This window comes from Hyposmocoma kahamanoa, unplaced genomic scaffold, assembly GCF_003589595.1.
Source record: "Hyposmocoma kahamanoa isolate Upper Pololo Valley unplaced genomic scaffold, ASM358959v1 99893, whole genome shotgun sequence".
NCBI classification, from domain to species: domain Eukaryota; kingdom Metazoa; phylum Arthropoda; class Insecta; order Lepidoptera; family Cosmopterigidae; genus Hyposmocoma; species Hyposmocoma kahamanoa.
The window spans coordinates 116,545-131,686 of NW_020656084.1; the positions used below are offsets into that span (position 1 = coordinate 116,545).

The 15,142-nt window shown below is 37.0% G+C and overlaps 1 protein-coding gene across 1 annotated transcript; it reads left to right on the top strand.

The window, feature by feature from the left end:
* Positions 1-568: 568 nt before the first annotated feature.
* On the top strand, positions 569-14,373 carry LOC113239578 (AT-rich interactive domain-containing protein 5B-like; the record flags this gene model as incomplete). The annotated part of the gene is made up of 5 exons (XM_026476632.1): positions 569-577; positions 625-829; positions 9,659-9,834; positions 12,400-12,594; positions 14,211-14,373. Coding segments are annotated over exons 1-5 (748 nt in total), but the record flags the coding sequence as incomplete, so codon positions are not given.
* Between the last annotated feature and the right edge of the window lie 769 nt (positions 14,374-15,142).

Here is a 15,142-nt window from a genome sequence, read left to right on the forward strand (position 1 = left end):
TGAATAAAAATGAAAAGAAATCACACGATAACTGACTTATCGTAAGGTTCTGAATCGACCCCCTGATCGATTTAGGAAACAGAGGGATGATAATTCTTGAGACAGAAAATGTTATAAAAACTTAATTATCTTGTTCTTGCATTGACTTACAATTATATGGACGTCGGGTCCGCGCTAAAAAGTGTCCGAACTTATAGGGCGTTAAAATCGTATACAGAGCGTCATTCACGCTTTAGTCTTCGTTTGTTCGACTGACAGCGAAGCAAGCAAAATTAGACAGCACTGCGATGACATTACAATTTAAATCTAACGTTTTAGCTTTTTCATATTCCTTTACATGTCACTACGTTTAAATAGGTTGACTTGGGACATTTTTTTTCGTGGTTTTCGTATTAGACCCGTCGTGCATTTATTTGTAAGTCAATGTGTTCTTGTATTATTTTACTAAACTTAATATTTGATATTGAAAAATCATTGTTCTAAACACGTACTGCGTCCGTGAAGTTTTCCATCACTAAATAACACTTGTAACGTCATCGTGCGGCACTTGTGGTGTCTATTTAGATATATGTCTGTGGTTATTTGATATTCCTATCTAAAGTATTTTTATTTCTTTGTTCACAGGACGAAGTTCTAGCTATAAGCGACAAAGTAGTGTTGAAAGCTGAAGACTTACTAAGCTGGTTGAGCCATGGCGCGTCATGGGAGTGCGGGTTGAAGGCGGTGTGGAGGGGCGCGTGCGCTCCCCCCGCCGCAGCTGTGCCTACGCAGCCGCTGCATCACACTCGGCTAGACTTCAGCGACGTCGATAAAGAGAAAAATCAATTACGTAAGTATATGCAGATATTATTACAAGTTTGAATGTGGTAGATATGTTAAATTTATTACCAGCAACACTGCGATACTAAAAAAAGTCCAAAAAGCAGCAACCCTTAAACGCTAAAATATACAAAATCTGAATTCTAATTGGCTAATTAAATTGCTACAAGAATGACATTGACATCTGATGTGTCAATATTTTTTTATGGCATTGGCCACTGGCGCATTAGATAAACATCAGTTCCGTTTCGTCGGACTGCGTTCCGTTTTACTTTACATAGTATTTACAATCCCTAACGATTTTCTGGAAATTGCAGGTCAAATATAGTTTGTTTTTAATTCAGACTTTCTAGATTTTGAGAGCTCTTTACAAAAAACCAACTAATAGCCTGGTTAAATTTCATTTATTACCACTGAAGGACCAACTACTTTCTTACAATGTACCAAAAACAAACAATATTTGTTACAGTTGTAATTCTAAGTAAAAATTACAGTATCTTATGTAGATAGAAATTGAAATAATAAAGATAAAAATAAATTACCCCAACTACTTGATGCGTAGAACGGAATATTTATCAATAGAGATTTACACCATAGTATCGATAAATCGAATCTGCTATTATGCATCTCGCATCGATACGAGTGCGTACACCTTGAATAGTTTTATTTTGCTTTGCGTGGTGTTTTTGGAGTACTTGTTCAAATTTACTTTCTTTGCAGTTGTTAATTTTATACTTTGTTGTCGCCTTTTTGTTTGGTTGTTGCTGATTTTTGTTAGAATAATAACGCATAGAATGATAGTTTCATATCAAACGAACTGTCACAAGTGAGGCAAAAATCAAATTCATGTAGGCTAGTTTTAGTAGTAGGTTAATTTTCGGTTTTAGTGAATATTTATATGAAAATACAAGTTGAAACGCGTTACTTCCATGTGGAATGTGATGTTAGTATCTATTTTATGTTAGTCTGACGTATTTTTACACTCATTTACCGCACATTTCGTCATTTTTAGCTAAAATTCTGGAGCTGTTCGCGGTGCAAGTTGACCTTGAGCACTGAAGGCCCGCCCGCTCGTGTAGGCCCTTTGGGAGCGCTTCAATTTGCCTCACTTAGCGTGTGCGGGCTAGGTTTCTATGCGTTATTATTCTAAGCTTACTAACATAATAATTTAATCCTTCTTATTTAGTTTATTATTTATTCTTAAATTACCGTCTCTAAATCGACTCTTTTTTCGTTAGAAGTTATCTTGATAAAATATACTCGATTTTTTTCGTTCGATTTTACGTCACATCTTTAGAAATTTCAAATCTCAAACGTTACCGTACCCATGCTATGTGAAATGAAATATAATTACATCATCACAATACAATACAGTTGAAATAGTACAAACAACACTAGAGGAAAATCTAAATGTTACAGTGCAAATTTTAATCACCCTGTATATAAATTTAAATGACGTACATACGATGTGGTTTGCCTTATATTTGTAGCAATAATTTTCCTTCCAACAGTTTGCATATGGCTTTTATTGGTTTTGTTGGCATACTGTGTTGTAAAGTAATCGAAACACATAAGTAATAACAATTTGTCTTTGCATCCACTTTTTTTTACAGGTGAGTAGTTTTTTTGCATTACCCCATTCCAAAGGGCAGTTTTACCCTATGGCGTAATTTGCCCCTTGACACATAACCTGCTTTAAATTAATGGAGTAGTCACCCGCCATATTATGCTTTATATTTCGTTTTTTGTTATATGAAATAGTATGTCTTGTAAATAAAAAAAAATGAAAAAACAAAGATCTGCCACAACCATTTAGAGTAATTTCTTAAACATTTTATAGTCATGGACCCCTCTCAAAATGTCAAAGAGCCCACAGAACCTTTCCGAAAAGATAAAAAACTAGATTTAGCTTTTACTGGCTTATATTGCTTGTGATTAAACTTTAATTAATTACATATGAACAGTTAGTATGACGGTTGCTGTTCCATTATGCTAGTTAGGCTCGCCACGGACCCCTCAGGGTCCATGGACCACAGGTTAAGAAGCCCTGACTTAGAGAAATGCGTTAGGTCTGCTAACCCGTTCCGTGTCTTAGTTGGCACAGCGTCTGACACGGTTTGCTGGAACACGTTGAATCGAATCCAGCCGAATCTTAGCGATTTATGAAGTCGTTTACTAGGTATTCCATTATTATTTTAATCATTTTATTTTCATAATATACAGGTAAGGTACCTAATAAAAGCATAAATACTCAAAAGTAAAACTAGACAAATTATATGAATAAAATATGGGTCCCCGCGGCAAGGTGCCCAAGATGCTGGCAACGTTCTCCGTTTGTATGGTTATGCTAATACATTGGGCAACGTAGCTGCCAGCTCTTGAGTTTTCGAAACAGCCTATTAATTTGTTCGACTCCAATGGTTCTAAATATTTAGTCGGAGTAGCCCTGGAACCTTGTGTCATACAATATAACATGTTACTCGTATGTGTATACCCCCGTGTATGTAGTAATTCCTTTTTTTTTTGTATCAAACGTTTCATTGGTTTGTATTGAACATAACTTTTTTTTTAACGCAACACACTCATAGCCCCGTACTAGGGACACACACAGACAACCACAAATGACACCCAGACTCGCGAGAGAAATAAATAAATGTAATATCGTACGCACTCAATAACACACACTCTCAACATAGCTCCGCAATAGGGATACCCTGTAATATATCGCGGCCTGTATGTAGGCCTTACACATACTTCTCCCGGCCTGGGAATCGAATCCAGGACCTCTGCGTGGCAGTGGCGGCATGGTAGCCGTGTACTATTTTCTAGTTTTTTATTATTTACTTGTTTATTACAAACCACCACCACTTTTCAGTTTTTTGTAGTAATTAGTGGATAAAGGCGTTGATTACACAATCATTACATATTTACTGTAAAAAAAATAGTTGTAAGTTTTAATTTTCTGTTTGTGGAAAAAATATAACAAATGCTTTAGTTACTTACTCTGGGATCAGAGCAATGTATGCGATGTTGTATATTATTTATTTATTTATTACTACGGGAGTACTTTCACAACAAATGTATGGTACCGTTAATACAATAGTATTTTAACTCAAAAAGAGTATTTTGTTCAGGAATCGATGAAAAACGAATCACTCATTTCCCGTGAAATATTATCAAAATTAATTCACAGGTTAAAGTTTATTACGGACACTAAACAATTTCCTATTTGGCAAATATATTTGAAAATATTTTAAAGTTTTCTGTAAGGACTGTTTTAATTCAGTTAATTGAATGTCACGATGTGTTCACCTCGGCACTTATGACTTAAAAAAAAATTAACATAGCTCTTTAATAGCGACTACATTAATAAATGGCAAAAAGTAAATTTTGACTGCAAATTATTATTAAACTCCCATAGAGAACTCCTCATGGCGATTTTTAGTAGAATTAGAGCAAAATTTTATCAATCGCTAAAAAAGTTTGTTAGGCAGCCATATTGAAAAATGCCGAAAAATAAATTTTGACCGGAAGTTATTATTAAACACCCATAGACACTTAAATAAACACTTGAAAATCGGCCTTGAAAATCGGCGTGTCGATTTTCAAGTGAATTAGAGCAAATTTTCATCTACCGCCAAAAATACTTCCATGGCAGCCATATTGAAAAATGGCGATAAATTAATGTTGATCACAAATTATAATCAAGCACTCCTAGAGACTCCCACATGACCATTTTGGAAGGGATCAGAACAATTTTTTTCTCCTGCTAACAAACACTTCTATGGCGGCCATATTTGAAAATGGCGAAAAATCTATTTCGAGCACAAATTATTATTTGGCACTTCTAGAGGCCTCCACATGTCAATTTTCAGCTGACACAGAGCGAGTCTCTTTCGGCAGAAAAAAGCACTTATATGGCAGCCATATTAAAAAATGGTGAAAAAAACAAAAACGCGCATGCCAATTTTCAGCCACATGGAAGCAAGTTGTTCTTCGGCCGCCATTTTAGATTCGCCATCTTGAATTTTTTTTACACTGGCAGTTGACCACTATTACCCTCTATGACAATCCTTCCAGCACCTCCTACCTATCTCTAATAGTTTCCGTTATAGAAGGCTTCGAAATTTGTAAGGCGGCCATCTTGTTTATTTGAATTTCGAACATTTTTTACTTTCTGCAGAAATTGACCAAAGTGTATCTCATAAAAGTGCACAAAAATCCCCCCCATGTATTATAGTTTTTGCAGGCCGTTGATCACTCGTTTACATTTCCCACATTCAGGTCTTCTCATATTTGATTCTTTACCTTAGAGCCTATCTGCGTACAACGGTATAAATATCTTTTTTACACCACATCGGGAAGTATGCGTTCTATTTTTCTAAGTGAGTCAAGATTTGTAGCTTTATATATATAATAGACAAACGCTTTGCCGATGTTAAGCGACGATGGTACGCGTATGCCTAAAAGATCTAGCCTTGAGTAGCCCCAAATTATACTTTTCGGGAATCACTTTGCCGTACGCATCAGAAAGAAGGAAGCAAAACGAGCTTAGTGCGAACGGGTGGTATATCAACGACATAAGGATGGAGTGTTCCGGACCTTCTTGTCGGCCGAAGGAGGAACGGTGAGGGTGAAACCAAATTGAAGAGTTCCTGCGCACGCTCCCTCTCAAACCCATAAAAATCGTCCAACCAAAGCCTTCTCGGCCGTCCCCACCGTGGATTTTCCATCCTCGGGCACCCACGGAGTGACGACGTTCGCCCACTTACATTACATCCGGTTAACATGGCTCGTCCAATCCCATTTGATTCTGGCTGTTTTGCTCCCCACGTCAGCATAGCCAGTCATCGAACGCAGCATTGCGTACTCGGTCAATGCGTTTCCAGAATGCTACGTTCCATCGCCCTCTGGCAGATCTTGAGTTTAGTCAGGCAATCAATCATTATGATTATAAAATAGTCTTCTAATAAAAGAAATATCGTTACATTAAGAAGAAGCTCTTGGTTATCGTCTTGAATTGCGTCATGTAATAACTGACAGACTTATCTACTTTTAAAGGGGTTGTTCATTAATCTAACCCTATTAATCCACCCCGTAAATCACTGCTTAAGCGCCCCGTAAACGAACAAATAATTTGTCAAATTTATCCTTCACATTTCAGGTTTTCTTCAAACAATGTCGCAAACGATCAAACAAACCAAACAAGTTTGACAAAATTGCCTATAGTTCACACTCGGTCATCTCTTCCTACAGTCGTACGTACCGAAACTATATGTAGTTAATAAAATGAGTCATATGTCTTTGTAATTTGTGCAATAAGAAATAATAATAATAACGCACACACTCAACATAGCCTCTCACTGTGTCGCGGGTGCCATGGACATACACATCGAGAGACGACGAGAGAAATAAATGTAGGCTATACAAATATTTCTCCCGGCCCGGGAATCGATCCCGGGGACCTCTGCGTGGCAGTCCGGTATGGTAACCGTTCGGCCACGGAGGCAGTTAGAATAATAAATAGTTAAAGCGTTTCTGGCATTATTCTAGCAATATGTATTAAGAATAAAGAAATATACGTTAGTATAGAGAATGGTTAAAATTAAGAGAAAAACATATCCACAAAGTATTTGTACCCACGTCAAAGAACATATAGCTGATGTCAAACGTCGTCGCGTAAACAAGTCTAAAGTCTGCGAGCATGTCATGAATAAACCTACACATTCAATCAAATTTGACAAACCCCAGGTCCTCGTAAAAGAGTTCATTATCTACCCAGGATGCTGCGAGAGGCCATTGATATTAAAAAACATCCTAATTTCAACGGGGAAAATGGTTTCTCCGTACCACCAGTTTGGGATCCAGTTTTTCCTTTAATGAAAAATCCCAAACAGACATAGACTGCTGATTAATATGTTATAATAATAATTTATTCTAAATTCCATTATTAATTAATAATAAATTTAATTTAATAAAAATATCATATTGTTAAAGTAAAATAATTATAAAACCTTAGAATAATAACGCATAGAATGATAGTTTAATATCAAACGAACTGTCACAAGTGAGGCAACAATCAAATTCATGTAGGCTAGATTTAGTAGTAGGTTAATTTTCGGTTTTAGTGAATATTTATATAAAAATACAAGTTGAAACGCGTTACTTCCATGTGGAATGTGATGTTAGTATCTATTTTATGTTTGTCTGACGTATTTTTACACTCATTTACCGCACATTTCGTCATTTTTAGCTAAAATTCTTGAGCTGTTCGCGGTGCAAGTTGACCTTGAGCACTGAAGGCCCCCCCGCTCATGTAGGCCCTTTGGGAGCGCTTCAATTTGCCTCACTTAGCGTGTGCGGACTAGGTTTCTATGCGTTATTATTCTAAGTATAAAACATATTTAGCGTAAATTGGAATGTTCCTTGTGAATTTTAAATACAAGGTATTTAATTAATAACTTTTCTAACTATAGTGAAAAATATGGTGATTTGCATTAATATTAGACATGCATAATTGGTTCATGACTTTACAAATTCCTGAACAAATTTTGTTTTGGGTTTACTATTCTGCGAAGTTTGGAATTAAAGATATTCCAGTTTGAAATTTTTGAGGTTATGTGTTACGTAATTGAATGAAATATATTCGGTATATTATTATATCAAAATAATCTACAAAAGCCTTAAACAGAGTTAGTAGAAGCTGAATGATGCCGCGGGTTTGTGACGTGTCGATAGTTCAGAGGAAATTATTTTGTATACCGGTATGGTCAAAAGGCATGAAGGTAAGCCATAACAAAAAACTGAGTTAATTAATACATACCACAGACTACTGCACTTGTAATTCGGACGCAAATTATTGTTTCGTGAAAAGTGCCATCTATCCCTGTTTTTGGGAACTTTTCTGTCAGTTTTACCATTTTTTCGCGTGGCATTTTGGAGAAGGAATTATCTACAATATTTTTGTAATTAAGTAGTTAATCTCTTATTACAAACCGGTCGAATTTGATTGTCATTTTATATTACGTGAACTAAATTAATGTGAAATTCTTGTTTTGGTTAAGAAACTAAGAAACTGACAGTTGTAGATATATCAGTCCTGTTACATACTAATTAGTCATTAGAGTTTCTTTTAAATATGATTTTATTTCTAGACTCAGATAGGCCACTATTATAATTTGAAAAACCTAATTAATTTATTTTATTCAAACTTGTAATTAAAACATTTGAAGACGCTAACGAATTCTGTTAACTATGATTTGCCATTGTTCTTTGCCAATTACGAGATTTAAAACTGAGGCTATCACCGCAACTGTGAATAGAATAGAATAAAGTACATTTATTATAAGCCACAGCAGAATAAGCCAAAGCACATGTGAAACAAAGTATAAAATAAAAAAAACAATGATGCAAACATAATCCAACTGCAGTTGTGGCATAACGTGGCGTTAAATGTGCCTTTTTTGACTTTGCAGGAGACACAAAAAACTGAATTATTAATTATTAACAATAAATAAAAATCCGATTGTTTCTTGAGGATCATTTATTAGTTATCCTACAAATAATTAAATGCACAAAATAGTTATATCCTTAGAATAATAACGCATAGAAACCTAGCCCGCACACGCTAAGTGAGGCAAATTGAAGCGCTCCTAAAGGGCCTACACGAGCAGGCGGGTCTTCAGTGCTCAAGGTCAACTTGCACCGCGAACAGCTCCAGAATTTTAGCTAAAAATGACGAAATGTGCGGTAAATGAGTGTAAAAATACGTCAGACAAACATAAAATAGATACTAACATCACATTCCACAAGGAAGTAACGCGTTTCAACTTGTATTTTTATATAAATATTCACTAAAACCGAAAATTAACCTACTACTAAAACTAGCCTACATGAATTAGATTTTTGCCTCACTTGTGACAGTTCGTTTGATATGAAACTATCATTCTATGCGTTATTATTCTAAGGTTATATCCTTATGAATTAAGTAGAAATTGCACATTGGCGCTGTTGCCTTCTTAAATATGGCAGTTTCTAGCATGTAGGCGGTGTTAATTATAGGAACTTAATAATCAGTGCTCATTAAACTATACAACATTAAACACCAATCTCAACAAGTATGCAACACGAAACAATTACGAATATTATACATATTATGTAAAAGGATCTACTCAGCGAATGTAATAATATAATTATAATAATTTATTCAAAATTTTTATTGAATTGATATTCAATTATTTTTTTGTGAAATTACTCCACTAGTTTGTTATAATTATTAAAACAAAGATCGAACACTCAAAAAATTCCGGATTCTAACCGACGTCTTCTAGCTTACCGTGGCAGACGCTATACCAACTAAGACGCGGAATGAACCAGCGGACCTCATGAATTTTTCTATGTGCTTGCGTCGTGTCTTTGTGTTTGGTTTTTCAACGACTTTTTAGTCGTAGCACCATCTATGAGAAGTCTAAGATTTATCACCCAGTTAGTACCTTTACAGCTACCAGTCCTGGCTAGAGATGTCGCTATTCACTGTATTTTAAATTTTTATTGAATAGTTATTCAATTATTTTTTGTGAAATTACTCCACTAGTTTGTTATATGGATTCGAACCGACGCCTTCTATTTTCTTACATCTGAATTATAGGTAATTCGAGGGCGCAGATTTCGAATCTGACATCGCTTTTTTAATTTTCCGATGATTATTTTTTTGTTGAAAAGAGGGTACCTCAGTGATGGTCACATTTAAATTTGAAGAGAATATTGTTATATGTGTATATATACTATGTTATATATGTAATATAATATGTAATATATGTACGTGTTTCTGTCTTTCCAGCGTCAGAACCTGATATTCCAGGCGTAGTGGTATTCTCCTACCCAAGATACTGCCGCTACAGGGCGCTAGCAGCAAGGCTCGAAGGCATCAAAGAAGCGTGGTTGCGCGACGCCCTTGTCGCAGCACTGGGTGGTTACGCCGCCGACACAAAGAACACCGTTATTTTATATTGCCGGGTAAGTTTTATGACTATACAGCAGTCTTATTATTTAATAATCTCAGTACAGAGTACTAAAAAACCGACCTCAAAAGTACGTGGAATTACGTCTATTTGCTAAGTTTTATTGAAATATCCCCTAGTGACGAACAGTATACAGGACTTGACACTGGAGATAATAATAATCGGTTCTCACTACTCAAAGTATATCGAGAGAAAAACGCCTTGAATTGGAGAAATAGCAAAAACAACCATTAAAATAATTGCTCCTAAATTAAAGTCGTGCACTATTTATAAAAATGAATCTTCATGCGTGAACAGCCACCCTTAACGGTGGATGATTTTCTTCAAAATGAAATGGGACCACTATGGAAGTACCCCCTTTCCAACAAAAAAAGAATCATTAAAATCGGTTCACAAATACCGGAGTTATCGCGTAACATACAAAAGTACAGTCGAATTGAGAACCTCCTCCTTTTTTGAAGTCGGTTAAAAAGCAAGAATATAAATAGAGCTCCTTGTGAAAGTGTTCGTCCAGGGAAGTACTGCTGCCATATACATTTCTGCCGCCCAGACGTAAGTTGAGTTTGCTAATGAAATAGCAGGCACATAGGACTTGTCATATTTATGTCTCATGTTGACGCGCGCAGTAGCAGATTGTCCGTAAAGTACAGTATAACGCTAAACTACAGCTCCCGTACCTTTTCTACATACGTTTGGTTATGGAATGGCACTATAACCTGTGCGCGCACAAGAACCTTATAAGTTCAGGTCTTAACCCCAGTGGGGTAATTCACGTAATCAAACTGTTACGATATCGTAGCGATTTAGTCGTTACACTCCTTTTTGCATTCAGGTGTGACAGTCGAATGTCAACGAGTCCAATTTTAAAGTCGTTCGATCCAAATGTCGTTAAAGCGTATTCTGGTACATGAATCGAACTTAAATGGACTATAAACGACAAGTCATACGTATTCTCATTGACTTACAATTATATGGACGTCGGGTCCGCGCTAAAAAGTGTCCGAACTTATAGGGCGTTAAAATCGTATACAGAGCGTCATTCATGCTTTAGTCTTCGTTTGTTCGACTGACAGCGAAGCAAGCAAAATTAGACAGTACTGCGATGACATTACAATTTAAATTCAACGCTTTAGCTTTTTCATATTCCTTTACATGTCACTACGTTTAAATAGGTTCACTTGGGACATTTTTTCCGTGATTTTTGTATTAGACCCGTCGTCCATTTATTTGTAAATCAATGCGTATTCTGCAAAAATTTTGACAGTTCTTTCAAATGGATTTTCGACGACTAAATGTCAAATTTCACAATCCAAGATGTCGTCCATTAGTCGTTACGATTCGATTCTATTCTTATCAACGTTCGTTTAAGTTATATGTGAATACCAATTTTGGATAGGACTTCGATCGCACGACTACTAAACTTCAACGATATTTTGATAGCTTGAACTTACGTGAATCGCACTACCAGCCCGTTTGCACGGCCTTCATCCAGCTCTCAAAAGGCCTTGGGTGAGCCGCCTCGGGTGCACGTAAAGCACCCTCCGTATTTTAATACTAGTATAATTACCAAGTTTTATTGAAATCGGTTACCGGAAAGTGCACAAACCCGGGTTCATCCCCTAGTTCGCACTATACGGGACTTGACACAGGAGATAATAAAAATCGGTTCTCACTAATCAAAGTATATTGAGAGAGAAAAACGCCTTGTATTGGAGAATAGCAAAATCAACCATTAAAGTAATTGCTCCTTATAATAAAATTTAGGCGCTATTTATAAAAATGAATCTTCATGCGTGAACAGCCACCCTTAGAGGTGGATGATTTTCTTCAAAATAAAAGCGGACCACTATGGAGGTACCCTATTTCCAACAAAAAAGAATCATGAAAATCGGTTCACAAACACCGGAGTTATCGCGTAACATACATACAAAAAATAAAATAAAACAACATACAGTCGAATTGAGAACCCCCTCCTTTTTTGAAGTCGGTTAAAAATGGCTTCATTTTGACGACCTCGATGGCGGAACTGTTTGTATAGTGTTTGCAAAAAGTCCTAGCTAACTTTAAACCAAAAAAGAACTTTCTTTTATAATGTTATATATTGTCTATGCTGCCTCCTTATAGACAACGTAATGGAGTTATTAACATACCTGGAATTTTAATAGCAGTCGAGCTCAGGGAAGTACTGCTAAACCTTACCCGTTTCTACCGCCAAACAGTAATGTCAGCATTACTGCGTTCCGGTTTTGAAGAGTAAGTCATGGGCCAATTGGGGCGGTTACACTAAGGTTATGGCTGGTGTACTTCTTTTTCGTTTCCACCTTGTATTACAGTTTTTTTTTATTTACTAAGAGACGGGACGAACAAGTCGTGCGGCTGACGGTAAGCGACACGTCTATAAATAACAGTTGCGGTACCACTAAGAGCTTTAAATCGCAAAAATCTAAGGAATACTGCCTCTGCACCCGTCGCCCTGAGACATAAGTTGACAAGTCACATGTGTCTGTAACTTCACCGGCAGAAATAGGTAATATACACGTAACTTTTCTCCAAACTCCAGGATACCTTCGAATACCCTGAGCTAGAAAGTCACGAGTTCATTTGCAACCACCTGGCCCCTCGGCTTAAGGGCCGACCGCGGGGCCGTCGTCGCCGCGCCGCCAGGTCTAGGAGTCAGTCGCCTTCATCACGGTCGCGGTCCAGGTCCAGTGACAGTGACCGGGGAGAGCCTGTTGAACACAAGGAATTACCTAAAGTAAGTTAGTAGCTTGTCGGTACTTAGTATTACATTACCAATCGTGTTCACAGCAACGACTCTCAAGTACGTAGTTCTGTATACAACAGCAGATGGCGCTTTTGAGTTTTTGTATGGAAATTCTTCATTTCTAAGATAACCATTTCATTTTCTAACCATTTGTGATGCAATGGAAGTGTAATGATGGAAACAGATGTCAGATGTAAACCTTAGCAGAAACGGATACGGACGCGAAAGTGTAAATACTTTAAAGATCTCCACGAAATAGATACAAACAGGCTCGTTTTTTTTTGTTTCATAATTGCACTTTTAAGGCCTTTGCACAGCAATGCGAACGTAATCCATTGCGTTGCGTTAAAGTTGCGGAAGCAGAAGAGGAAACAGATGTGAAAAAGCTTACGGAACTTTCGCGGTTGCGGAAGCGGAAGCAGAGGTCCGCTGCATCACTACTGCTAATCTCCGTACTTACATATCATAACTCTGAAAAAGGTCAAAATTCCGTCTAAAAGGGGGCATTCATTATCCTGCATTGCAGTCCGCCTTGCCGTCCACCGCGTAATGCAGGATTATGAATGTAGTCGCAGCGAGGAAGCCATCCAGTAATCCTGCGAGATTCCATACGTGGGCCATACGCAGGATAGGTTCCTGCTGCGCGACGGACTGCCACGCAGGTAGTGAATGGTCCGTTTTACATCTAGATGGCTGCCTGGACGTAATGGCCGTGGATATCAATTAGTTTCTTATTATTATAAAATATAATTAGTCAGTTTTTCCTTGTTATGTTATTCAAATACATCGCACTTATACAATTATGTAATAACTCAAAAAGTGTATTTCCTCAGAATCGCCGAAAAACTATTTACTCGCTTCCCGTAGAAGAACTGTGTAAATTTATGTATAGGTTAGTTATATTTTTAAATATATACATATTTAAAAATAAAAGAGAAAACAATATCATATTTTTGAATAAGGACTATTTTGTCCAAAACTAGCTCACATAAAGCGTGTCCCATTTTGAGTTAAGTAATAACTATAAACTATAAATAAAAGTAAGTTAACTGCCTCTGTGGCCGAACGGTTACCATGACGGTTACCGGACTGCCACGCAGAGGTCCCAGGTTCGATTCCCGGGCCGGGAGAAATGTTTGTATGGCCTACATTTATTTCTCTCGTGCGTTTCGGTGTAATTTGTGGTTGTCTATGTGTGTGTCCATGGCACCCGCGACACAGGGATTCCCTAGTGCGGGGCTATGATGAGTGCACACTAATAACGCGCACGCGTTATTAAAAAAAAAATTAAGTAGATGTCTTTTAGTTGTTTTTTACAATATTGTAACGACGGTTTTATTGACGTGCAGAGAATCAACTTTTACGTTCAACAATGGTATAATCTTGAATTTCACATATTTTGAGTTATAACACTATTGTAATACATACAGACATACAGACATATTGATCATGAGCCATAATAATTTTCTGAACTTGACAAATATGCATGCCACTAGATGGCATTATTACAAACTATAAATTAACGCTTACTACGTGGTGATTAGACCGTGGTATCGGCTCTCGAAATTATCAAGAAAGTATAACGGTTATAACTTTGATCTTTCCAGACCCCCCGCCGCCTCTCCCTCCGCAACGGCGCCCCTGACCGCCAGAGCGAGGGCGAAGAAGACGAACCGTCCAACACCGAAGACAGAGCTTTTTTACTGCAGCTTAAGCTCTTCTACAAGGGAAGAGGAGAATCATTCAGTGTGACACACGCTCTAAAAGATAGTGAGTAGCTTTTGTAATGGGGTCCAGTTATCCCCTACAACTGGGAACTGGGATATAACTACACTTTGTTTTTTAGCTGCAATCGAATTTCTTTTCACCACACTTGCTCGTAAATAGTATAATTCCGTGGTAGTTAACTTGATTAGAAAGCCCCAAATACAACCCTCTGGTGTTTTTTTTTCCCATTACAATCATGGTCGCTAAAGAGATTTTTTTTTATTTGTAGGTTACTTAAGTTCAAAATTAAAACATTCCCCTAAAATGTTACATAAACAGAACTTTAATTGCAATGCTTGTTATTAAAAATTTCTTTTATTTGATATTAATTACTTTCTGTCTACAAACTTAGCATTTTTTTTACAATCCATTATGGCTGTATGCGTTTTTCTTTTTACAACATTCTAGTTCGAATTGTGTTATCTATGGCAGAATCGCTAGCTGACAATCCATTGATTAAAAAAACCCAAAAAACCCGCTATTCGCAAAATCCATAATTGTGATGAAAAACATTGTAGTTACGTATCGGATTCGCTCTGGACGTTTTGGAGGGAAAAGTGTCGTTTTTATTTTGACTTTCAATTATTTTGTGAAATCTAGTTTAAAGTGGAATAGGATAGTGCTATTGTGCCTTAATCGAAGATTAAAACGCGAAATTATACGAATCTCGAACTAAAATACCCGTATCGGCCCGTTTTAAGGAATCCCGAGTCAATCCAAGCACGCCGCCTCAAATTGCCTATCCTCTTTGTGGCGGCCATATTTACAGAAA